This window comes from Coturnix japonica, chromosome 5 (genome assembly GCF_001577835.2).
Source record: "Coturnix japonica isolate 7356 chromosome 5, Coturnix japonica 2.1, whole genome shotgun sequence".
Lineage (NCBI taxonomy): Eukaryota > Metazoa > Chordata > Aves > Galliformes > Phasianidae > Coturnix > Coturnix japonica.
Window position 1 is genome coordinate 26,111,438 of NC_029520.1, and position 26,147 is coordinate 26,137,584.

Here is a 26,147-nt window from a genome sequence, read left to right on the forward strand (position 1 = left end):
AGTAGATTAAGGTAGAAGAATATAACAGTGCAAAACAAATATGTGACAGTTTCAATACCTGTTTTAGAGTATTTTTTTTCTACAACTTTAAAATAACATTGTTTCTGTGGATACACTTCTTGAGGAGAAGTGACATTTGTGGTAAAAAAGCAACAATTTAAAATATTTTTTCAGGGGACTCTGATATTTTTGAAAGTTGTTACAGGAAAGCTCTAGTAAACTGCTAAGAATAAAGACTTGAAACATAATTTCTCCATTTTAAAACCAATATAATGTTTTCAGATTATTAAAGGCAATAAGCAGCAATGTAAATTTATTCCTAATTTTTGACTGTATTGGACTTTATAACAGCAAGTGAGAAATATGAAATATTACAGATTGTGAAAATTTTACTGATTATGGTATCTTGGAGTATTCTTAACTTCTGATTCACTGCTGAGATATGTATTTCCTACTACATACACAACTTTGACTGAAAAGCTGTTTTAAGTGGAAAGATTTTTATTTTAAATTTATTTCATTTCATGTATTTATTCATTTTTTTGCTTTAATAGAAGAAATTATAGTGTCAGATTCTTACACCTAAGGGACTAGAAACTAAAAAGTAAGGATGCCTGGGTTGATAAAATTGATACTACTAGACAGAGAATAAATTAATGTATATGGAAATATATAGTAGCAGAACCACATTGAAGAAAATGTTTTCAAATCCAGGAAGAAGCAGAAAATAACAAGAAATCAACAGCCAGCTAAAATGCTTTACAGGATTAGAGTTGAAGAAAAGGCATGGGGCATCTTCCTTATCTTAATGCTATATGAGCTATATGAGATGATACATTAGGTATTCTGAATAAGCAAATTAAAAGTAGTAAAATGGAGTGAAAATAAACATAATCTGATAATGAGTAAAACGATAACAAAATTATCTGAATAGGGATATTAAGAACGAAGAAGAATATATACCTGGGATATACCTTAGAACCTTAGAAATGATTCGGTTAAAAGAAATCAAATACACTTTTAGAAGGTTTAGCTTAGAACTCTAAAGACTAGTGATTTCAAACACTCAGTATTTCAACTTCTTTCAAATGAGTAAGAAAATCAAAACAATAATTTGATATTATATTCAGTTAGAAGAAACTACGTTTCTGGAAGTAAAGTTATGAAGGTGGAACTTACATGAAAGCTTGGAGACACCAGAATGGAAGTAACTATTATTTATATAGTTGCAGTTACCTGGATCAAACAATTTACATGAAGATGCTTCAGATATTTGAAAAGGTCAGGAGGCATCTGTCTGTCTGCTTAGGCTGCCTGGTCTCTTACAGATTCAGACAAGTGTCCCTATATATATTTCCAATTCTCAGGCCAGAGAAATCAGAGTTCAGATCATAACTTCTGGCCAGTGCACTTGGATACAATTTTTTCATGACGTTTCTTAATTTCTCAGTTATACTCCCACAAGAATAATACAAAACAGAAGATAGTTAACTGCTGAGTGGGCAACGATCAAATGAAATGGGCTAGCCTTAAAAGAATTTATTTCTTACGTCCTTTTCCACTGGACTACCTCAGCAATCCTCCATGGTGCATTCAAACAGGCAAATGAATAGATGTAGATCAAAGCTCCTGTTCTGCAATAATAGTACATTAAAAAGCACAACAGTTTGGAAGCATGCCCAGGTAGCTACTGCATCCTAGCTAAAATTATCAAGAAATCACTTAGCAGTAAAAATCAGATTTACTGACATTTTCCATGTGCTTGCTAACCTTGTCTGAAAAATATACTACCTCCTGACATAATAGTACATTGACTCACTTGGTTTGTGACTGGTTTTCTACTGTACAGTACATGACTGAGTGCCAGTCATTCTTATATAGTGTAAGAAAAGCAGTAATTGCAGCAAAGCAACAACCAGTGTTGTTAATCCAAGTGCAAGGCTAGAATTCCATACGCAGTAGAATTCCTTCCACTACAAGACTGATCTCAGCAAATCTACTTTACTTGATAAATCCCTTTCTCTCCATTTTCTTTGTTACCTTGGGCAGCTGAGTGTATCATGTGGCTTTTCCAAATAGCATTCCTTCCCACTATTAATGATTTTCAAAAACTGTTCTGTTCTGACATCAGACTACTTGTTTCACAGACTCAGTTATAAATGGAATGAATTCCTTTAGTAGCACATTTTCCATCAGCAAGAAGCTTTATTCTTGGAGAAATGAAAAGAGACTGCTATGAATTTCCTAGGCTACAAAGCCTAAAGACTTCTTGATTCACACGTTCCAGCATTCAAGGGAAGAAATGCGGCCCAGATTAGAGTTTTTACATACTTTGTAGGCTGGAACCAATGAAGGGGAATTTGGGACCAGATTTTGCAAGATTCTGGATTAATCTAAGCTACAAACTTCCACGTTTATGACAATGGACAAATAATATAAGATAGTCAAGGGGGGAAGTGAAAAATAAATTTTATTAGGGATAGTTGACTGCTCTTGTGTGCTGTCTACTTTCTGGTTCATATTATACTTGAGAGAAGACAGAAAGAGAATAAAAAAGAGTCATGAAAAACTAACAACAATGGCTGATAGCCAGCACCCTTTCTAGTGAGCTTCAAAGCTACAATAAGCAAACTCTCTTACTTTTCTCCTTTTCAGAACAGAGTATTTGGCACTTTTCTTGCATACATATAACAGTTATGTTTTTGTTTTTGTTTTTTTTTTGTTGTTGTTGTTGACAATTTGATAATTCAAAGAACAGTTGGGTTTTTTTTCCTACATAATTCTGAGCAATAGTTTCATAAATTAAGGGGTATTCCAAACCAACTATTGACGCCACGATTTCAAAGTCATTTTTGTGAATCATGGAAAATGTAACAAAATGCAGCAACTTTACTGGAAATACAGCCTGTGTACAATCACTTATGGTAAATCTTATGTCTATGTATTATAGTAAAACTAATCTTTTTTTTTTCCCACCATGCTATTAAATCTATTAATGATTATTTTTGTTTTCAGAATAATCTGAGTTCTTTTAAAAAGTATGAGAGTATCAAATACAGCTAATGAAGAATTAACACAGTTTACAACTTTAATGTGGGAATCACAAAACACTTGACAAAGATCATCTTTCACTACAAAAAAGAACAAGAATCATTATTTTACACAGCGTACCAGGAAAGCAAGGCTCTCTGAAAAAGAGATTAACCAACTCTTCTAGCATAAGATGTCAAGTAGCTAAACTGGGAATAGGACCTAAAGGTTCTGGCACCTAATTCTTTGCTGAAGGCACTAGACTATGTTAAATTCAGTTATACAAAACAGCACTGACATCAGTAGAAGTACAGTTTATCCCCTTTTGCATTTTAGAATGTCAGTCTCCATAACAGCGCATGCTTTTTATTACAACACAGCAAGCATTAGATTTAATTGGTATTAATTGTAATTAGGAAATATAAACAGATCTGATGAAGCAAATCAATCTTCCCCCCTGCTCGTCCCCCTCTACAGTATTTCCCATTTATCTCTGAGAAAAAAAATATGGGAAATCAGGATTTGAGAAAAAAAATGAGTATCTATGAGTTCCAGCCCTATTTCCAAGCCAGAAGTTTCTGAGTTTTGGATACTTGCTGTGAGCTGGCAGGAAGATAACAGACTATTTTTTCATACATTTGCTTAAATCACCCACAACTCCTTTTTTAAACAAACAAAACTGAAAGCAGATGCTTAACGGATGCTCAGTTTTATCAGTTAACTCCTAATTTTAGAGAAGCATTTGAGTTTCCAGACACTTATCTGAACTGAGCCACTGAACTTCTTGAAATCTGTCCAATACCTATTCTAATATTATAATTCAAGATGCTTGTCAGATATCTCCAGCGCACGATTTTATAGGACTTCCTTTCCAATGCCATACAAAGTACCTCTCACCCATTATAGAGATTCAAATCAAGGAGATAAGCAACTAAAGGAAGTAAATGATGAATAACTATAGGGTCTGAAGCTCCCAGGACTTTGTACATAAATATGCTAATGAGAATGGGTACAGAATGAGGACAAGTATAAAAAGGATATTAAAGGAAAACATGAGAAGACAATACAATATGCCCCCCATGCTTAAGGCTGGACTCTTGAAATGCTTGAGATTCTTTTTTTTAAATTATTTTTGTTTACATTTGTCTATTTTCATTAATGGCAGGGATGAAGATTAATGTCTTCATAGCAGCTTATATGGTGTTGTGTTTTGGATTTGTAACCCAAATAGTGTTACAGCTCACCAGTCTTTGCTACAGTGCTGTGTCAAGGAAAACAAGGAAGTATATTGGAGATCATAAAGGTACTTGCAGATATATCTCGTTTTACAAGTTCTGTGGCAAGAAATTTATATCTTTGTACTGCAAAAACTTAAAATATCTGTCAAATAAACATATCCAAAGAACAACAAATACTGTTACTTTCAAAGCGTCCTGTTTTCACTTCTCAAATAATATAAGACAAGCTCATAAAATGACATAATTGAAAAGGCATTGGAAGGACTTTTATAAAATGGAATAAGCTAACTCACAAATAATTACCACAATTTGAATGATCACTAATTGCATTCTCCCTAGATTAGTAGATTCAGATAGTTTTCTTGATTTCTCGAAAGGGAAATTTTCAAGTTGATCACAGTTTCACAGTTCCTGGAGAAAATCTTAGCCCTCTGGTAAAATTTAGTTATCAGAAATATTCTGTTACCTCAACAACTCCTACATCTTGGGATAATCACAGAATGGCCCGGGTTGGAAGGGACCTGAAGAATCACGAACCTTCAGTTCTCCCTCCCCCCAAAACAGGTGGGGCCACCAATCTTGGGAAAGAGAAAACTTGGTTTCCTTATCTATTCCCTTGCACCGCTCCTGAGACACTACAGTGCTCATACATGCAGCACTGTAGGAAAACAGGAGTAAGACTGCAGTTTTCAACAGCAGCAACATACATTCCCATTGTCTTGCACTGATCACCTAATGGCACCCTCAGATCTCATCTCTCTTATCACTGGACTCTGCCCTTTTAAATCACCTCCTTTGCCTTAGGCAAAATCTGTAATTAATCAGTTAATGGCTGTACCATGGATACAAAATCACATTATTTCATGTATATATGTGGGAGCATATTTTCTATTGTAGTCTTTTATAGACTTGAAGATATATTTTCTATCTGATAAATCTAATAAGTCTACAATGAATATTATTACCTAAATATACTGATAAAAGATAAAACAAAAAATAACCAATAAGAAATGTGTGAGATCAAGGAAACATTGATAAGCGGTGTCTAAGTTCTGTGAATCCATTACTCTAAACACCTAGTAGGCATATTAGGAACACAATCAATAACAGATAGTAGGAATTTATAGAGACAATAGATACGTAACACAGCTTACATTAAGTATAGAATACTTTGTAAAACATTACACTATTGAGTGGTATATATATATTTTTACCTTTCTGGAAGAATTCCTCTAATTTCTCCTTGAAGGGCTGGAGATGCTCTTCTGAAGATTCTCTGCAAACTAACTTCATCTGCTTTTCAGAGGCTATAAAAACAAGTTGAGAGCCGTTTGTGGTAGATACCAACACTTTAAAAGCCCTCATCTAAATTAGTCACCTAGACATACTTTAGAGGTAATGGAAATAAATATGCACTATTGAATCCAGCAATTACATTATAATAAAAACCATTGACACTGGTCCAGTATACCAATTAGAAAATGTTGCATGTGTTTAAAGAGTGGAATTTTAGTTACGTCTTGTTTGTTGTAATACTCCAGCTCTGAGATGAGACCTGTTGCTATGACAGCCTACAACACACATTAATTCTAGATGGTATTTAAGGCTTCAAACTTTGTTCTGTTTGAATGGATGTTGCCTTATATCTGAATTGATTTTGATCAATCAGAGCCAGTCATTCTGTACTCAAGCATTACACAAATGTAGGAATTTAACCTTATTTAAGCATTCACAATGCAGACCATGACATGAAATACAAGTCTGTAAGAAACTTAACTTACATATAACTGTAATTTGTCTACTACTTAGTCTGTTATTTTAAGACCCGATGACATGCCAATTTTTAAAAAACTCCATTCCCTAAAACTCTGTTAAACTTTGAAGGTTCCAGTGTTCCACATTAGAGTTGAAATGAGACTGTTGGAAATAAAAATGCAATTATATTTCATTTAGCAACCAATTTTATGAACTACTATAGGATTTCTTTTCCACAACTCTTCATTCCTTAGCAGCTAAATTTAGATGTAAATTTACTTTGGAGCCAAATCGAGTAGTTAAAGCCTGGCTGCATTAAACATTTTCACACCATATTGCCGCCACCATTATATAATTCAACTTATTCCAGCAAAAATTAATACAAAATGGTGAGAAAAGCAACTGTGAATTTTAAATTAACATGTTATGTTATTGTAAGTTTGCAGTGTGATGAAAAAATGTCAATGGAAGTTGAAAACAGATGTATACATTTCACATTATTACAATTACATTTGTGTTGCCTATAGCACTTCTGTACCACCAGGACTTGTTCAGCAATAACAGTTTTCCAATTAATTGAGAATTTAATAAACAGAAATAAACCTTGAAAGTTTTTATTATAAACAAATGGTGATATCTCACTTAAGTAGATATTGTACTCTACCATCCTTCCACAGCTCTTGTAGATTATGAAATTAATGAGGAGCTCCAAAGCTGATGTAAAACATTCTAGGCCACAGTCTAACTACATCTTTAATCTCTAGTATTGCAACCTGTAGCATAAAACAGAACTTTGTTGCGAAAGAAAATCTTTTATTAGCTGCTCTGTTACACATCTGTAATAACTGCAATTAGGCAGCATTATCAAGTGGGTGGCAACCCTGCCAATAACAGGATGTTGGAATGAGATGAACTCTAAAGATCCTTCCAACCTAAGCCATTTTATGTTTCAAACAAGATTCTATGAAATTACGCAAATCAGAAATCAAAGTTTGTGAGACTTTTAAGACTATTTCCTTAAAGTACATGTCTCTTACAATTAACAGTTCGAACTTCATATGACAGTTACCATATGCTAAATGAAATTTATGTAACATTAAAATTTGTGGAATTAAAAAGAATTTTCTACATCTGTTCAAGGAAATCATAATACTTTGGAAGTATGTGGACATCAGATTAAGAAAAATCTAGCAAATTAGCCAAGATGTTACTGTTAAGTTTCCAACTGAAATTTTATACAAAGTAGCAGCTACAACTTTACAAGTGCCGAATTTTCTGTATGTTTTTTTAAAAAAGAAAATGTTACATAAGGAATTATTTATAAAATGCGAAATAAAATGTCAAAAGGCTGACTGCACACATTATGTGGAGACATTTGATACATGGTGCTTACAAAATGCACACAATTAATATGATCACCTTGTGTTGAAACCACTGCATATCACTTAGTACATCATAGCAATCAAATAAATTGGTACAAATAGAAACATGTATGAATATGCCTATGAAAATAAATGAGTAGCTAGAGTATCTAAGCATATCATAATATACTCTGGAAAGGTGTTTTTTTTTCTAACCAATATGCAACACTAGAATATATTGTCTTGAGTATTGAAAGCATCCTAGATGCTTCTCATAAGCATTGATAACACAAGATTGTTACAAAGGTTGCTCACACGTGTCCTATGCACATATTTAAATGATCCAGCCTAGGACCAATTGCTTCTAAATTAGAAAGAAAGAATATGAAAAACCCCTTTCAATAAAAATACTTTTGAATAGGAAAGACACTAACCATAATTAGATGACAAAAAATACAGAAAAATATAGGAAAGTAGATTAGGGTGGTGATTTCTTTAGAAGAATCTTAAAAACCATAACAAGAACAATATTTGGAGTGAGGGGAAAGGATGAGTAAAACAACAGGCACATCAGAGAAGAGCAAACAAGACACATAACAAACAACATGTCAACCACAGGTGCTGATTTAAACTCTGAATTTGAAATTGGATGAAATTAGATGACATGCCAGTCTGCATTGCTTAAGTAACCTTGAAGCAATAAAACTAAAATATACAAAAGATGTCAAGTAAATTCTAGAAGACTAAGAAATTACACTATTGGAAAGCCTTAAAAAGATACCATTAGGCAACTCTGAAGAATATATTTACCTAGATTAAACTATCTGGAGCAAAAGTCTAATCCCTGAAGTTTTTGAGATAACTGTCAAAATAGAGTGAAGGGCCATAAAAAAGTTTTAGGTGTGATAAACAGGAATCAAGAACAGTGATTGGGTGAAAAACTGCTAATCACAAGCGTAATGTGTTTGTCCTATCCTGATTAATTCACCTTTAATTGACTCTGAGTTTAGGTTATACTCAATGACCTATACTTCTGGTCTGCAAAGAAAAAACTATTTATTTATTTTTTTAGGCAGCAGAAGGTTATCTAATTCTGTTTGAACTCAACTGCACTAAAATATTTGAATAAATCTTCAATGTATGCCCTGGTGGCGCAAGTGGTAGGAATGCCGCGTTGCAACACCGGATGCCCTGGGCTCGAATCCCCCCTGTGGCACAAGTGGTAGAAGTGCCGCTCTGCTACACAGGAGGCTCGAATCTCGGGGGGTTGGACTCAATGATCTCTAAGGTACCTTCCAACCCGCACGAGACTATGAGACTATGATGATACTTGCTAACACAGATATGGACTCAGTGGCTGAAGACATCATGAACTTTGGCTTGAGCTGCTGTCTCAAGCATGGTGTACCCCTGCTAATATGTGTTCATTACTCTTTCAGTCTTCCTCTCAGAAAAGAAGCATTCAATGCAGAATAATGACTTCTTCTCCAATACATATAACAAAGCAATGGCTACGAACACCAAAGGTTTTTAGTACCTAATTTTCACCAAACTTAATAAAACTAAGTTTTATAATACTTTCTTAATATTAATTCAAGCAATTATTTAAAATGTATTAATATATATTTTAAAAATCTACTAATTCTGGCTAAACATTATAAAAACTAATGGAAATTGAGGAGTCCCACCAGTTGCTCTGATTTTATTTGGTAAAAATTCTATATTGTGTGACATTCACATGATTTCTTCAGGTATTGTTCTCATACTGTCTGCAATGGAAATATTTTCCTTCTACCAATAAATAAATAAATAAATAAATAAAAATTAATTTAGCAAGTTTTTAAAATTAAAATGATTCTGAGGTAAGGATTCTATTGAATATTCCTTCTTTGAAATATATGTACATTCTATGAAGTTTCCTTCTAAGAAAGAAAAAAGTTGCTGAATTTCTGAGGAATCTGACAGAATTCTGAAGTATCTGACACCTCACGAACACTTCCTCACTCATCACCTCATTCCAAAGTAATCGTTTGAGAAAACAACAAACATCCTTTTTCAGCATTAATGGGTACAAACATATGCAAATTCACTATTACTATAATCAACTTGTGATTCCTTTTCTTGGCACGTATTATATTTTAGCCAAATAAAATGCAATATACTACTTTGAAAATTGTTTATTTCTAAATGAGCTATCGCAAAAAATAAAATAAAATAAATTGTTTAATAGTATTTGAAAGCCCTTATGAACTGTTGGATGTACATCATGCTTCACCCATCTTGGCCATAGAAATGGAAACCATTAGCAAAACATTAGAACAAAGCTGGAAACTGCTGATTATCAGTTTGCCACTGTCTTCAGATTTAATGCAGTATTTGGCTCAAAAAGTTCTTTAAAAATCCCCAATATAAGTGAAAATATTTACACAATAGAATGTCTCTCACTTAATGCCTATTGGGCAATAGTCTTTTAAAACTCCACAGGCACTTGTAAATCTGTCAAAAGAATCAGTGCCCATAAACAAACTTTCATGTAAAGAGCATTTCAGTGTCAATCTGACTGGATTTGGAATTTTTTAAGCATCATTTTTAAAGTAAACGCAAACCCAGGAATAGTTTAATGTTGATAACAGTAAATTACTAACTATTTACTCACCAGAACCCATCAGTAGCACTTACAGGAATCATCCTGACAGAGAAAACACGTATCAACACCATGCATTCCTATAAACCTGTCAGTGACACTGTCCCCCATGAGTTACGCCGTTGTGAAAGCTACTAACACCCCCTCCTCTTGTCCACTCAGAGCCTGGCAGCTTACAATGCCAGATTCACTCTTTTATTTTCTTTTCATAATGCATGCTTATCTTTGACAAGATGGTTGCTATTTGCTAAGTCTTTTTAGGACCCTTACCTTTTCTGTTTCAAAGATTTGAAATCGTACCTCAAATGATTTCAACATTGCACTAAAGAAAATCAAATTTCTGTATGAGGGGATCCTTGACTTTTTACAATAAGAAACCTGTCACACTATTTGGGCCTACACACCCAAATAAGAATCTAGCAAAGTTCAGTAAAAATTAGTAAATTTATTCAACTTCCCCATAATTTATTTTGTTAGATTTGTCTTACTTGGAAACTACTAACAAGTTGTGGCAGTACTCTTGGTTTTTACTGTCTGAAATAAAGGTCAACAATTTAATGAAAAAATGTATTAGCACAAAGAAAACTAAATGCTCTATAGTTAGAGTTCTGTGCAAAGTTATATTCAGTTAATTTACAAGAAGAAATGTGTTTCTATGAACAATCGTCTTTTCAACTCATTAATAACAATTCAGTTTTCTTAAAAAGTTATTTCACAAGATAGTAGCCAGTAAGTGAAACTTGAAACAGGCTGATCCTTGTCTGCTTGAAATACACTTCCGTCCTGCAATGCACAAATATTTGTGGAGGTACTCAAAGCAGAAACTCTCATGTCTAAATGAGATAGAAGCAGTTTTAAGTGATAAGTCCTAAGGAGGGGGAAATTAGCTGAATTAGTGACATGTAAAACACCCTGTAATGTTCTCCTGCTCTGATGGAGATTTAATAGAACCCTAGATTCAGAAACCTTGAAAGTTCTCTCACAAGTTTTGTCAGGTATTCTGGCGTTGTTTCTCATTATTAAGATTTCTGACCTTTTTGTTTGTTTAAAACAGTTTTGAACTTATATAGTGCATGAGGAGTAAGCAGAGATTGTCAGGTCTATATAAATTGTAGCTAACCGAAAGGACATTTTTTCTGTTCCCTGCTTTGACAAAGCATATCAACTTTTTACATAAATAATTTTAAATCCCTTCTGTTGAGTTTGTTTCCTAAAAACGCGTTTAGCAAAATGAACAAAGATTGCTGTAAAACTAAATATTTTTCACACCATAGCAACACATCTAAGACTCTGCTTAATGTATTCTCTCTGAAATGGTAGCTTACATTTAGTGCACCCTTCAGCAGAAAAGCATAGTGCAGCTGATGGTATTAGAATTCATATATATATGACTATAATGACTAAACTCCCGTAATTTTCCAGTCTTTATAAGATACCTTCAGTGATTGCTGTGCACACTATTAGCAAAATTTTTTACTTTAGTGTGGAGATCCAAACATATAGGCCTCCAAACACCATTAAGATTTGTCAGGAGTGGAGAAATACTCACTAGCAGAACCCGTTGAGAAATCAGGACAACTCACTTCCATCTGAACAGTGCAGAAATGAGTATTTGAAATTGAAGTGTCTTCCTGGCTAATGTATGGCAAGAAAAAATTTTTAAGAAGTAATAATATTTTTACTCAGATGAGCTAAGCTTATTCCAGCATGAGAAAGAAAAAAAGAGAGATCTTTAGAATGTACAAACACCGTATTACTGGGAGCGTTGGACAGATAGAAGAGAACCACCAGGCAACAACTGAAACAGTATGTTCTTAAACTGAAGTTACAGAAGCAAGTGTGTTCTCCTCTCCGTACTGCTAGATCTCTGATTTTCTGCACAAGACAGATCATAAAGTTCTACCAAACTAATTCTTTGGTTCAGCATGCTGCTCAGTTTTAAAATCATTTAAATTCGCACACTCCTGTTAAGCGCTAATTATTGTCTATGTTACTCATTTGCATCCCACTGTTAATGTACTTTCAATTTTTGATCACTGGCAGTAAACACATAACCCACTGGCTCAAACATAGCATGGCTCTGTCTTCTCTCTCATTTCATACTCTCCTAGAAAGGAAAAGCTGGTAAGATCTTTAATATGTTACTCCCAGCTCTCCAAAATGCATCATTTCTAGGGACAACATCCCTAGTCCCAGATGTATGCTACCTGCTTCAGATGTAAACAGCACTGTTACACAACCGATGCTTAACACACACATACACAAAAAAGGTATCTGGAAATGTGTGCAAAATAACATATTTTTCTTTTTTTTTTTTTTTTTAAAGAATCTTAGCATTTGTTGAATGATTTTGAACAAGGAATTTCTAATGATTCTTTAGCCAGGGGAAAAAATAAAGGAAAAAAAAATAACATTCTTTTAGTAACAGGAAGTTTTCCTCCTGACCCCCATGCAAACATCTGCTTCCATACAATAAACTCTCCTAAGACACCATCACTTTGCCACTCTAATATATCTTCAAATCTTACTAAACCTTCCATACTATTCTGTATTATCACAAGCTAAAAACTCTAATGGAATTTTTAGAAATAATCCACTTCGGAAAAATTCCAGTTGATGTATTCACATATGAATATTACCAGTGGACCACTGTCAAAATGTTAGTTTTATTGCACAGTACACCAGTTTTATTTAGTACACCAAATGTGTTTTTTAATGCCTGTGTTGTATCTCTGCCAAATCAAAACAAACTGAAATGTATCTCAGCCTGCTGAGGCAAGAGAATTTTCAAGAAGAGATCAGAAAATGCAAAGAAACATACTTATTTTATTAACTAATAATTAAAAAGAATAATAATTGCCCCTGCATGAAGCATTCTTTTCTCTTTCCTCAACACCATTCTGTATTGCCTCTAAATATGTCATAAAAATCTTGAAGAGTGCAAAATGCGCTGCTTGTTAGATACATAGCATGCTCAATTTATGCAAACATCTAAAGAAATAACATGCGTCTCATTGCATCCTCATGCTCCACCACCTAACGCAAACTTATTTTATTTGCTTACACTTTCCAAATTTTAAGGTTAACTGTAAAATCAGAAAGTATAATTAATATTAAATACATATATATATATCTCAAAATCTACTGGCTTCTGGAAAATAATTCAGTTTCTCAGCTCATCCTGGGACAATTTGTCCAAAATGTATGCAACTCAGATGTCTAAATCTCACTACTAAAGTGACTTAAAACATTTCATTTAAGTTAGTCTATGGCATCAATCTGTTAAACATAATATTGAAAATGGCCTTTGATAATTTTTTGAATGAAGTTCTTCAGTAATGAATAAACAATCAGTTTTTAGCAAAAAATATCTCTTGATCCACCAAATGATTCTAAAAGTTAACCAAGCTGATACAGTATATAGAATATTCACATTGCAATTTGAACCTGACTGTCCCTAAAACAAATAAAACAATAGGCAGTATCTTTCAACATTATAATTGTCTTAACGGTCATAATAACCATTTTATTGATAATCATTGTATTATAATTCTTCTAAAACTCCATTCTATAAAATAGATTTCTCTCAGGCCTACAATACTATGAATGAATTAAATGTATAATTCTGTCTAAACAAACACATACAATTAATTTTTCCTTTTCTGCTCATATAGAAGGTTAATAAAAGCTGAAAAATTCTCAGTTCATTAACTGAAAACATCAATTACTTTCAAGGACAAAATAAGTTTATACTTCATTAATGTACTGTTGCAACGTTTTGTTGCAAAAACCTCTAACTCATTTTGTAAACTCCAAAGGGAATATACATATTTAAGAACTTTAATGTGCTAAGACACTGATAAAACTCTTCTGTGGTTTTATTTTATTATTATTATTTGTATTTTCCAATTGGTAAATATATTTCCTCATAATTCTTGATAAAAATTAATATTTTCAGGTTTTTTAATCAGAAAATCAGCGCACTTCAGTCTTAAATGAGCATGAACTGATTATTTTTCCTTTTTGCAGCTTCATTCTTTGCTCTATTTATAGTGATAGTGGCTGCAAGCATTGAGAACAAGTGACCTTTTTCAATTTCTTATTTCTAAATACTATTTCATTGTTATACAGAGCTCCCTGAGGGAGGTACTGAATGACAATAATGTAGATTCAACAGTGTAGCAATCATTAGTCTAGTCAGACTTGCTAAGAGACAAGGTTAATTAGCTGTGATGCTGGTACTGGTACGGCAACCCTATGCTGATCACATCCAGCAAAATGCATCTGTTTCTTTGCAAGAAGGTCTCAGAAGTTGTGGAGACAGAATTTTTCTCCACTTAAAAAAAAAAAAAAAAAAAGAAAAAAAAAGTACATTTTGAAATTATGTGTTCAGCTATTATGAAAAAAGCAGGAAAATGTGAAAAAGAGATTAATTCTTACATTTAAAAAAAATAAAATAAAACATGATCATCTTTAAGATGCTTAATTTTGTAATGAGAATCCCTTGTGGCTTCTAAGGAAGACCACACTGTGCTTACATGCCTCATTAGTTACTAAGATATTTAGACACTCTAGTTTGTACATAGCATTAGAAGAAAACTATGTATATTGTCATGCCATTTGAGAAGGAAACTAAAATGAAATACATGAAGAGGCAGAGAAAACCTGGTATGTTCAGGTACCTAAAGAATAGCGTAGGACACTGAGAAGTGTGTGTGTAACAAAAAATGACTTACAGTTACAAGTTGCAGCACAGTAAATTCTGACAAAGAAAAACGTCATGACAGCTGCTCAACATTGTAACAAGTGTTCAAAGATGTGTTGGAATCTCTCTCCTTAGACACAATACTGAGCTCAAGAAAGCCCAATACAACTGGAACTGAATATGAAGTTAGTGCTGCTCAAAGATTTTGGACTAGTTGATCTCCAGAGCTACTTTCCAACCTCTATTTGCCTACAAACTATTTGTAAAGCTTCTCTAAAAAAAAAAAAACAAAACAAAAAACAAAACAAAACAAAAAAAACCCCAAACAATCAAACACAAAAACCAAACCACCAAAAACCACATGAAAATACAAAGTGTAACTTTCATGTATGGTTTGCTAGTTTACCCTTTGATTTTTCTAAAAGGATTTTGTATTGATTTTCTAAAAGAATTAAACAACTTCAAAATATGAGTTTGTGCATTACTTGAAAGTGGGAAAGCTGGGGATAATGTATGTTTTTAAGATACAGATCTGCTGAAAAGATTGATAAAGCGGACTACAGCTGCAGCTCCAAATGATGTCTCCTGATGTACTGAAATTCAATTGATAATTAAGGTAATTAAGTCTGGTTTCTAAATGAAGCTATTTTTTTCCATTGTGTATGTGTATATACAAAATATCTATATATATATGCTAAAGCACACTCTTAAAATATAAAAAGTTAAAACATATCCAGCATTAAAAAACTGGTAGTGTGAAAATGACAGTTAGAATCTGTTCCATGTTCATGGTAAAACATGTGGAAGTCTATCATACTTTGGTGAAGCGATTTGCTTCCTTAAAATCTTCATAAGAATTACTACATATTTCAAAAATTTCATTCTTCTTCCAGAAGAATACCAATCAAGTGGTACTGACCAAACTAGAAAGGAAATACCTGTTCATACAGAAATGAAAAAGTGATAATCTTTGTCTTAAACAAGGAGTAAGATATATTACGATCTAAAAATACTGATACAGAAAAATATCTTAGTTTTCAGAAACATGAAAATTAACTGGGAAGCTAATATCTGTCAACTGGATAAACGTATTCACTTACACTACTACACAGTACTTGAAAATTCGGGAAATCCACTGACTATACAGACCTGCAGTAAAATCCTGTTCCTAGAGAAAATGTTTTTTCCTAGGACTTAAACGTAAAATGAGGTTTCATCCTATAATTGCTATCTCACTATTTCCCATCCCATCCTTTTGAATGCTTTTCTCTTAAAAACACATTTACACTTACATTTTTTGTTTATTATCCTTTTGAACCTGAAAATGCTCAGAACTACAGTTTGTTCTGGAATGTGTGTTGAAAACCTGCTGGATTAAGGTTCTCAGAAAAAAAAAAAAAGTTGAAATTTCCAAGGCAAAATTCCATTGGCTCTGTTTCCTTAAAGTATAATCCGAATGACTTCAAAACACTAAATTGTATGTAACTCAATCTGTTTATCTGAAATGGATGAAAGAGTTTGTGCTCATCTAGATGATCTGAACTCTCAGTTCCAGACTGTCTAGGTATTTCGCACCTAAGGTTTAGACTATTAAGTCACGCACTTCTCTCATGAATCCCTGATCTTTCCTGTGTTATTATTGATGATTAAAAGGTGAATTAATACCATGATAAAACGTATTAAATACTTTTAAGTACTAAATGATGACTATTACAAAAAGTTTCTACCAAAATTGTTATTTCAGGCACAGCAGGTGACAACTGTGTTGTTTTTAATCACTCTGTTTAAATCTCAGAAACAAGACACTAACAGGAATATTAGTTTGTTCCCTAAGTGCATACAGGAAAACCTCTTCCATTTATTATCTTCATCTCATCTCACTTCCATGGTGTGCTGCTTAAGACTACCTTAGCTAGCCACACTGTGAAATAAATCCAATGTACCCTATAACACAGGCAGAGCCAGTTAATATTGTTCAAATTATTTACATCTGAAAGGCCGCGCCTGTCTGGATAGCTGGGCTCGACGCTTCTCTGGACTTGGTTTCTGCTACTCACATCTGTTTCAGCTTTAGACTTTCACTGGTATTGTGCCAGCAACCACAACTTTTTAATGGCTACAATAAACTACAGAGACTCATCAAATCTTTGTCGAATGTGTTAAAATTATAACCACTTCAATTAAAATTTGGATTTAAAAACAAACTACAGCATTATCTGAAGAGAAAAAAGGAAGAAAGGGAATGTTTGAGAGAGATACAACATTCTTGCAAGAGTGATTTCTTCTTTGTTTAAATGTAAGAGAAATTATTCACAGGAATACTTGTTAGATTCCTGCTGCATATTTCTGATTGATAAAATACCAACATCTGAGAACATTTCCACAACCTTTTCTGTTTCAAATCCTTGCTGTCATTAGCTTTATATGTTAATTGCTTTGACAGGCCGTCAACTGTATCTGTACAAAGAAGAATTTCAAAAATAATTTCCTTGCAACAAATTTTATGCATTTTCTATGCATACCTAATAAATCATGTTAAAACAAGTCAGTAATAACAAGAAAGCAACAATCCTCATTTTATAAGTGAGTTGAAGTACATTAGCTTTTGCTCTTTTCTGACTCTGTCTTTGCAGTGCAGAACTACGATGTGAATGTCACAGCCTCCGTACAGATCCCGCAAGACTAAGATGCATTGCAGCAGGACTACATGCTGAAAAAGTACAAGATCAAACACAGATCATGTTTCTGTACAAACTAGCCCAACAGAGGGCAGGCCATGGGTTTTACAGGGCCAAGTGATGATTGGAGATAGAGCACTCACTTATTCCTGGGTCGAACAAACAACAACTGATACTTCCCTACCACTGTCAACATTTAAAACCATCCCAAGGATGGCAGTGACCTAACCCAGCCATTTCTAACTGTAAGGACGATATATTTTGTAACGGTTTTTATTGCCTTACATTAAAAAATCAACTTTAACTAGAAGCATGCTTGCATTTTGATGCAGACATTATCTAAATGTAAATGGAGAAGATATATATATATATATATATGCTTTACACAGATTCTGTCCCTAATCTCTATTTTCTACATATAACTGCTTCAGTAAAACTAGGAAATTTCCTTAGCAAAAATGACAGACTTAAAATATCCAGTCACCATTTACTGGATTTATTTTTAAGAGTCATATGAAGTACAAAATAAAAATGAAGCTGCTTGAAATACTTAGAGAGCAACCATTCCTACTTTATATCCACTCAATACCTAGATTGATAGATGAGCTGGGTTTTTGAACCCCCTGTTTATAATAAATATTTTAAAATGTTTATTTTATGTCCCAGGGTGAAAATGTTTTGAACCGGAGCTTTCAATTTCCCTTTGCTGTGCCTTGGCAAGTTGTGTTTTATTTCTACACTAATTCAACTCTTTCTTGTAGCTGTTAAATAGTTGCTATACAAGTACTAAAGAAAGTATTTGTGTTATGGACCTAGCAGATATCTACAGTTAAACACACAGCTATGGAGAAGCCAGAGGAAAAATAATACATTACATTTCAGAAAAATTTCTTTAAGGGCCTTTCAATTGTAAAAGGGATTTATAGAAAATTACTTTACAGTATTTTTACTTTCATTTTTATTAAGTCATGAGTTCAAAATACTTTTTTCCATTTTATGTGGTTGCTTTCTGCCACAGTGTAAAAACACTACAATCAACACTATAAACCTAATTAGCAATAAGCTAACCTCATAAAGATCACATTTTAAATGGCACTTAGTTGTTTGCAGAACAAATGTGAAGGTTCCCATTACCTTCTAGGTCTCTCTTCAGCTTCCTTAAGTCTTTTATTAGGTCTTCAAACTTAACTTGGGAGGCCTGGAAAAAATCCTGTGGTTCTGGTAAAGGAAAAATACTCTTGTCTGTTCCTGCTTCCTAAACAAACAAACAAACAAGCCACTATGAAAATTAAATGCATTTGCAATTAAATAAATTACTTTTCTGTAACATCTATAGAACTGCAAAAATAAAATATTTAAAATAGTTCCTCCTAAAACAGCATATAAATAATTTCAGGTAAAATCTTGACCATTCTTAATGTTGAAACTCCCCTTTAGACACTGAAATGCAAAACCGCTCAGTTTAAACTGAGAAGCAACACTGAGCTCATGAAATTTCAGTTCATTTTGTATCACTAAAAGTTTAATTATGGGATTATATGTTTCTTAAAAGTAGATAACATGAATGCCTTTTTTAATGGAGCAAGTGATCTTATGCCAGAAGTTTATGGTTTCACTCTTTCCCAATTCATTAGATATGTACACACTTTATATGGATAAACTGAAACCAATATCTACATATTGCCTGGAGCACTTTGACAGATAAGAATATATAGTTGAAGGTCTATTCAGCTTAATAAATCACATGGTTACGGAGCTCATATAGCTTATTTTAGGGAAAATAAAATATTTCAGAAGTGGAAAAAAAAAAATAACAAGCAACATTACAAGATTTAAAGTGGTATCTCCAGGGGAAGTCCAATAATTTAAGTGTATAAGTGGTATTAGAAGGACATTGCAGTGTAGAAGCTTAGAGTAGTGGGCTTAAAGCACTACTACTGCACAGATTTCAGTCTGAAATAAAGGAAAAATTACAAAACTTACAGCAAGTTTCATACCTATTGAGGTCCAAAGCTATTGTAAAAAGCTAAAGAAAATAGATTTTATTTTTGTATTATAGCTCGTCAGACGAAGTAAAAGAAAGAAATCCACTTTTAGAGAGGCATGTGCAGCAAACAAATCTTTTACCTTATCACAATGGCGTAGGTAATATATGACAACATAATCCACAAGATTAATATGATTATCCTAGGGGAAAAAACAGAATATTAAAAATGGTTTATAATTACACACAAATGTTAAATGTTGTATGATTAATGAATGTATGGAGGGAGCTATATTTTACTCCAAACATAAAACCAGACAGCAGGTACCTGACAAGTATATTTCCTATCCTTTTAGGTTTTGGGCATGAATGCTCTCTTTTTGGAATCTTCATTTCCTTGGTCCTGCATGCAACAACCCATATATTTTATTTTGCTATATGCTGTTGGTTCAGCATAAGGTAGATCAACAAAAGAAAAAAGGTAACACTGGAACTTATACAAGATATCATTCAACAACATAAAAGAATTATAATAAAGGGAATTATAACTGGGATGTCTTCAATTTTTTTTTAAATGTTTTTATTTTCTATATTGACAACTATTGGTACAGAAATTTGTCTCCAAACAATGTCTACATATCCTCCTGTATGAGGACACCTCACCTTCATTACAGTCTGCAACACATCTTTCACATCTTATTAATATCATACATGAGAATACCTAAGTCACTGCTGCCATGAGCCAAAACCGCTCTGCTTATCCAGCAGTCACAGAATATACTGCTGGCAGGTTGTGTGATAAAAAAGAACTGAGGTGGCTTATAAAAATTTGATTGCCCTCCCAAAGTTAAATAAGCTTGTTGCTCTATTTTCTGTGTGTTAAAATACGAAACCTATCACTTTAGATTAAACAGTACTTCTAGAAGACAAAATACAGAGATTCTGAAGTGAGCAAAGATTTTTTTAACCTCTGTACCAAGTACTTTTTTGGGATCAATTGACAACACAAAATCTTTATGTGAAATTAAAGATACTAAACCTTGAAAGCTTATCTTAGCTTGTTGAATTTAGCCTACCTAGAAATCACATTTTTTGCTGACAATTCCCAAAAAAAAAAGGACACAACACTGTAAAATATGTAAGATCTTCCATTCTTTCTTGTTAGTACAGTCTCCAGTTGTCCCTAAGGTTTCATGTCTGCCTATGGCAGCTGGTCTCTGTGCATTTTTATGCTTTTTGCAGAATAGTTCCATTCTTCACAGTAATATAAACTAATAATGTATTTACTTTGGCTACCAAAAAAAACCCTATAAGTACTGTAATTTTTTATCTTGTTTTGCTAAGGAACAAGTCTCATGCAGTTATACTGTACATCTGTCACTCCTTTTCATAACTCATAATTTTGGAGCAGGCTAACAAAGCTTGGCCAAACTGGAAAGTCCCAGAGAAGTAAAAATTCTTACAAGTTCACAGTAGACAGAAAACGGGGACTAAAACTAGTACTTCATCTGACAAAAGTCAGGCAAAGCTCAGTTGCTTTAATTTTTTTCCTTATGACAGCTGGCTGAACAATGAACATATGAATAATGGGAAACTGGGCCTCAAGCTACGTAAGCTGAACAGCAGCTAAAGACAGCCCATGTGTCGTGTCCATAGAGTAGGACTGGAAGAAAAGTTGTTATAAGGGATAACAGAATAATTGAGGTGAAGACTAAAGTAAGAGTCAGGAGACAGAAGACATAAATACACTGGAAAAAACTTCCATAAATTTAGTGGTTCACGGAACAATTTATTAAACCTTGTTTTTATACTTTGCTAGTGATGGTACTCACATGTGAAATAAAAAGCTCATACTATTGATTTTACACTGCTTGTCTCCCAAACTGAGAGCATTCCTACGTATATCCAGCATAAATGGGAACAGAACCTTAAACTGTAACTTTCTTATAATTCAGAACAGCATTTCAAGTAAAAAAAGAGCAAGAGTGTGAGAGCTTTTTCTTACCCTCCAAATCTGTACCAACAGCAGAAGACGCCTACTCTTTGGTAGTTTCCATATCCACATAGCATCCAGGTATGCTACTGCTATCTCTAAGAGTTTTCTTCTGCATGCCATTTAAGATTCATGCTCTACATCCATTTTACAGCCAGTGCAAAAAAATAAAGACTGAAAATAATTTGTTGGATCTGACACGCCTTTTTGAAGCGGATTAAAATTCTGTAATTTATATGTTTATATCCTTTATATGTAATTCTTTTCTGTATACTCTACACAGAACTCTTCCCGATATTTGTTTTTTAAACCTTTTATTGAAATGGTTCTTACTCATACACACCTACCATAAGTTAAGAGCAAGAGAAGAAAGGGACATTTGTCGCAGACAACTTTAGTGGCCTGTGCTCTCACATTTCTCTCCCTACTGTACTTAAGTTTTCACTAATAAAATAGACACAAGATTTCCATATTACAAAATTATCTTAGTAGTACTGAATAGGAGAAATAGGAGATTATCAAGACATGCATGTATGTAGGAGAAAAATGATAAAATCTTGAAAGAAACTAGAATATGGTACAAAAATGCCACACTCTTTCAAGCAGAAAATGGTAAGCAGTAAGACAAGATTAACATCTGATGGGGAGATAATTTAAGTAGTCCTTAAGAAAAAATGAGTACTTACTCTGCTTTTGACATCTTTTAGTTTGGGGAGTATTTCCAAACCAAACCCATCAGCCTGTCCTCGTGTTCTATTTCCACCATTCATGTAATTCCCAAAGGCAAGAATCAAACCTAAAATCTCCTTTACACTCGTCATGTTCAGCAAAGCCTGGAAAATGGATACTAGTCTGAAATATCTCTTGGCACAGAAATCTTAATTGCTCATATGACAAAGCTTTTTAAATTTTATTTTTGCTAGGCAATGTTTTGTTTCTCATGTGTGCTACAATGAAAGGAATCTAAACTGGTACATGAATCAAATATTTAAGAGAAGAATTTATTAGACAAAACTGCCTAAGATACTATCTTTAACTTAATCCACATTATATACTATGTAGAAGACAAAAAGATTAATGGAGGAAGTTTCACTACAGATTACCAAACATCCTTAGTAGCCTTTAAAAAATATTAGAGACAAAATGGTTTGTCGTGAGTTTACACAATGCAGTCAAATGAAGATGTGTTATTTTTGCTGCCATTGAGTTAGACTCAGTCATATTCAGGCTGCTTCTCACTGGTTCTCATGCTCTGAAAATCCACATTTCTGTTCATACTTAGGGCAGATATACCAAGGTTAAGGACAAAATTTCAATACCAAAAAGAAAAAAAAAAGAAATCTAGAAACACAGTGAAAAATTAATAAATTATTTTAATTTCCATATAAAGACATCTGTCTTATTGGCCAAGGTCTGACTCTGACTCTCATTGAAAAGAATCAACTGTCATGTGAGCTCCTTTAAAGTGAACTAAGGGTAATGCCTCTTTCCTGATCTCATATGAAGCTACATTCTTATCTATGTCTCCTTTTGAAGGGTAACACTAAGTAACTACTTTTATTACCAGAATGTGCAAAAAAGTATCTGAAGGGACAGATCATGGGTTGCTTGCAGCAGAAAAGCTGTTCAAAGGACAGTATTCACATAATAAATAATAATAAATAAAGTAATATTATACCTTTTATTTAGTTTCCATTAGGACTTACCTTGGAAACACGAGTTATGATATCAACTTTCCTGTGAACCGATGTTATCCCTTCAGAGAAAACTGACTGGAAAATAATGCACTGAGCTCGTTCTGCGAAATTGGGGATCTGAGATAATTCATATAAAAATCTGTGGGGGGAGGGGAGGGGGGAAGAAAAATATCAGTGAATCGTTGCATTTCATACCTGTAAGGTACATAATGAATTAAAGCTGTATTATAGAATACATACCTGCAGTGATCAACAATCTATCAAAATAATTCTGACAGAATTTATAATTGCTATATTCTTTATGCTTATTTTTCTTTATGTTCAGCGTGTTAAGCAGTTCTATTTATATGAAGGAAATGCAAGACACCAACTCTTATGACATTAACCCATTAATTATCACAAATTTCATGTCTAGAAATTTCATGTCAAGCAAGAGCTTGCTACATTTCCTTTTTTGAAATTCAGGCAAAAATCTTTTGCTCCAATATTACTACAGCAGAATTCCTGTATTCTCCTGTCTACAGATATTCTTAGATCCCTCATCATATTAAATTATGGCTTAAAGATTTTTTTACCTTACTGAATTCTGGGACATTTTCTGAACTATTATTAGCTTGAATTATTATTAAATTCATTTTAGTTATTTAAAGCAATTAATCTGATTTCTTAAAACTATTTCTTTTTTTAATAATAACTAATATAAATATCTTTAATATTGCCTAATGTGTGCAACGTGTTGCTCAAAACACAGTGAGTGTATAAAAAAAATGGTACCGTCCACCTGTGTCTGGTGTGAAACTAGCTATCATTTTTCCTTTTTCCTTCTTGCCTGATGAGAAAATCTACTGAGAAGGGCTGGGGACGCCAGCCTTGGCTCTTTCATTGAGACAGCGGGAAAAAAAAAAAGAAATGCCAAGCTGTTATTAATAAAAATGCTTCCTATTGGGAATGAATGGTATTGCCAGGAAAAAGAAAAAAGAAAAAAAAGAAAAAAAAAGAAAAGAAAAAAAAAGAGGATACTTTATAAGTACGCCTTGTGAGAGAAACAAAAGGAAGAAAAGACCCAATTGCTCCACAAAAGTTCTGACATACATACATCCTAACATTTCTAATTTAAAAATCAAAATGACATGTCTTCTTTTCCTGCCTTCCCTTGAAAGGAATTTCATTTACATTTCTGGTCTTTAAATACTACATAACTTTGATGGGAATTAAAAAAGCTTTAGCAAAACAAGAAAATGTATCCAGATTTTGGAATTCAAAGTATTCATTGTAAATATCCTGACTGAACATTTGTAACTGAAATATATCACAAAGATGAATCTATGTTAGCAATTACATAACAGAATGTCACAGCATGAACCTGCAGCTATCAAAGAGAAATCCCACCACATTCATGCAGACAGAGCTTTTCCAGAGAAAAGAGTACTCATCTCAATCAGTTTGGGGTTTTTAAAATGACAAAAGTATGATTCTGACTTGAAGTTACAATGAGATGACTGTCAAATAATTTTGGATTCCCATAGCTAAAATTTTAACCATATTTTAATGTTGTTAGTACAACACAATATTATTTCAGAAGAGAAATAAAGAAGGCAGATTCTGTGATCATAAACTATATATCAATTCACATTTATCCACATACGAGGAATATAAAATTAAGGAATTTTGGTAGGGGAGGAAAAGGTGCATCTTATTATTCAAGCTTTTAAGAGAACCAGTAGCATTTAAACTGAAGTAAATGGAAGATGTTTGTGTGCTGAAGTCAAGCAAATAGCATTAACTGGACAGAAAACATTTTATTTCCAATTATTAACAGTCCACTACTTCCTGAACTAAAACTACATATTAAACAGAACTGTTCAGTACCATATTTTCCTACCATTTCCTTCATTGGTATTTCTTTCACAGTAAGCAAAGACTTCAGAGATTGTATTACAACTAACAGGATCTTTTTGGAAACAAGCTAAAGCATCTGTATCCTGCTAGGAAAGTCCAAAGTTGTGGTCAATTATTCATGCGATTTTTTATTGTGTTAATGAATATTAGCATTTTAACAACAACTATTATCATAACACATAATTTAGGGGAATATTGTTATGTTGCTGAGATTTATTTACAGATCGTACCAACAACAAGTGTAATATGCTAATAAAACAGATCAAAATCACATGTGCAGGAGAGCATTAGTGATAGCAGTAATGCTTTCTACTTGTTTGTGAATTCAAGTTGTTTTAAAACAGCAATGGCTTCTATAAGATTTTAGTGAGTTCAAGTCAATGTTTTCAGCATATTAATGTGAATTACTAGTATAGAATCATAGAATTACTCTGATTGGAAAAGACCTTAAAGATCATTAAGTCCAACCGCAACCTAGTATTTACAACCATTTATAAAAACTTTACTTTGTGCTTTTTGTTCTGATCCTTAATAAACACATCAGGTTTACACCCTCTAGCAAATTTTTTTAACCATACCTAAAATTTTGCACATTTCTGTCTTTAACATTTTATGGAGTTAATATGCATACACAGTTCCAATAAAACTCCAGTTCAGCATTTGGGCTGACATAGAGGCTGACTTTGACAACTAAACAGCAGCAGCTGATCTGCTGAGTTTTCAGAAAGGATGTTCCTTCTAAGGAGCACTAAAAATTACTTCAGTAATCATTTGTCTCATCAGTAACTTGTTTCTTCCTTGAAGCATCATTTTGACAAACTGATTTTCTTAGCCTATGCAGTAGTAAACCTAACAGTAAAAAGAGGATAATAATTTCAGAGGCTGTGTATTGATGAAGAATATCTTTAACCTTTCATACATTTTACTTTGAATGATCAGGCACAACTGCTTTCTTTGCAGCTCTTTAATTTTATGATACCCTAAATCAAACTTTGCATTTAAGATCAATGTCTGCACTAGAATTTATAAAAAGGGACAAACTTTTACAAGTGTAGAACCCTACGAGTCTCATATTCTCTAGATAATGAAACATTTATTTCACTCAGACTTGCAGGTTCCCAATGATTCAAACTCTGGAAAGCATAAACTAGTCACAGAATGTA

General features: G+C 33.2%; 1 protein-coding gene across 2 annotated transcripts in view; it reads right to left on the minus strand.

The window, feature by feature from the left end:
* The window catches only part of FMN1 (formin 1), a 117,404-nt gene that overhangs the window by 32,335 nt on the left and 58,922 nt on the right, over positions 1-26,147 (minus strand). For both annotated transcript variants that reach the window (XM_015864836.2, XM_015864835.2), the window contains 5 exons: positions 23,095-23,224; positions 22,075-22,221; positions 19,539-19,598; positions 18,546-18,666; positions 5,483-5,575 (listed from right to left, as the gene is read on the minus strand). In XM_015864836.2, coding sequence (XP_015720322.1) covers positions 5,483-5,575; positions 18,546-18,666; positions 19,539-19,598; positions 22,075-22,221; positions 23,095-23,224 — 551 coding nt within the window. The remainder of the gene's footprint in view (positions 1-5,482; positions 5,576-18,545; positions 18,667-19,538; positions 19,599-22,074; positions 22,222-23,094; positions 23,225-26,147) is intronic.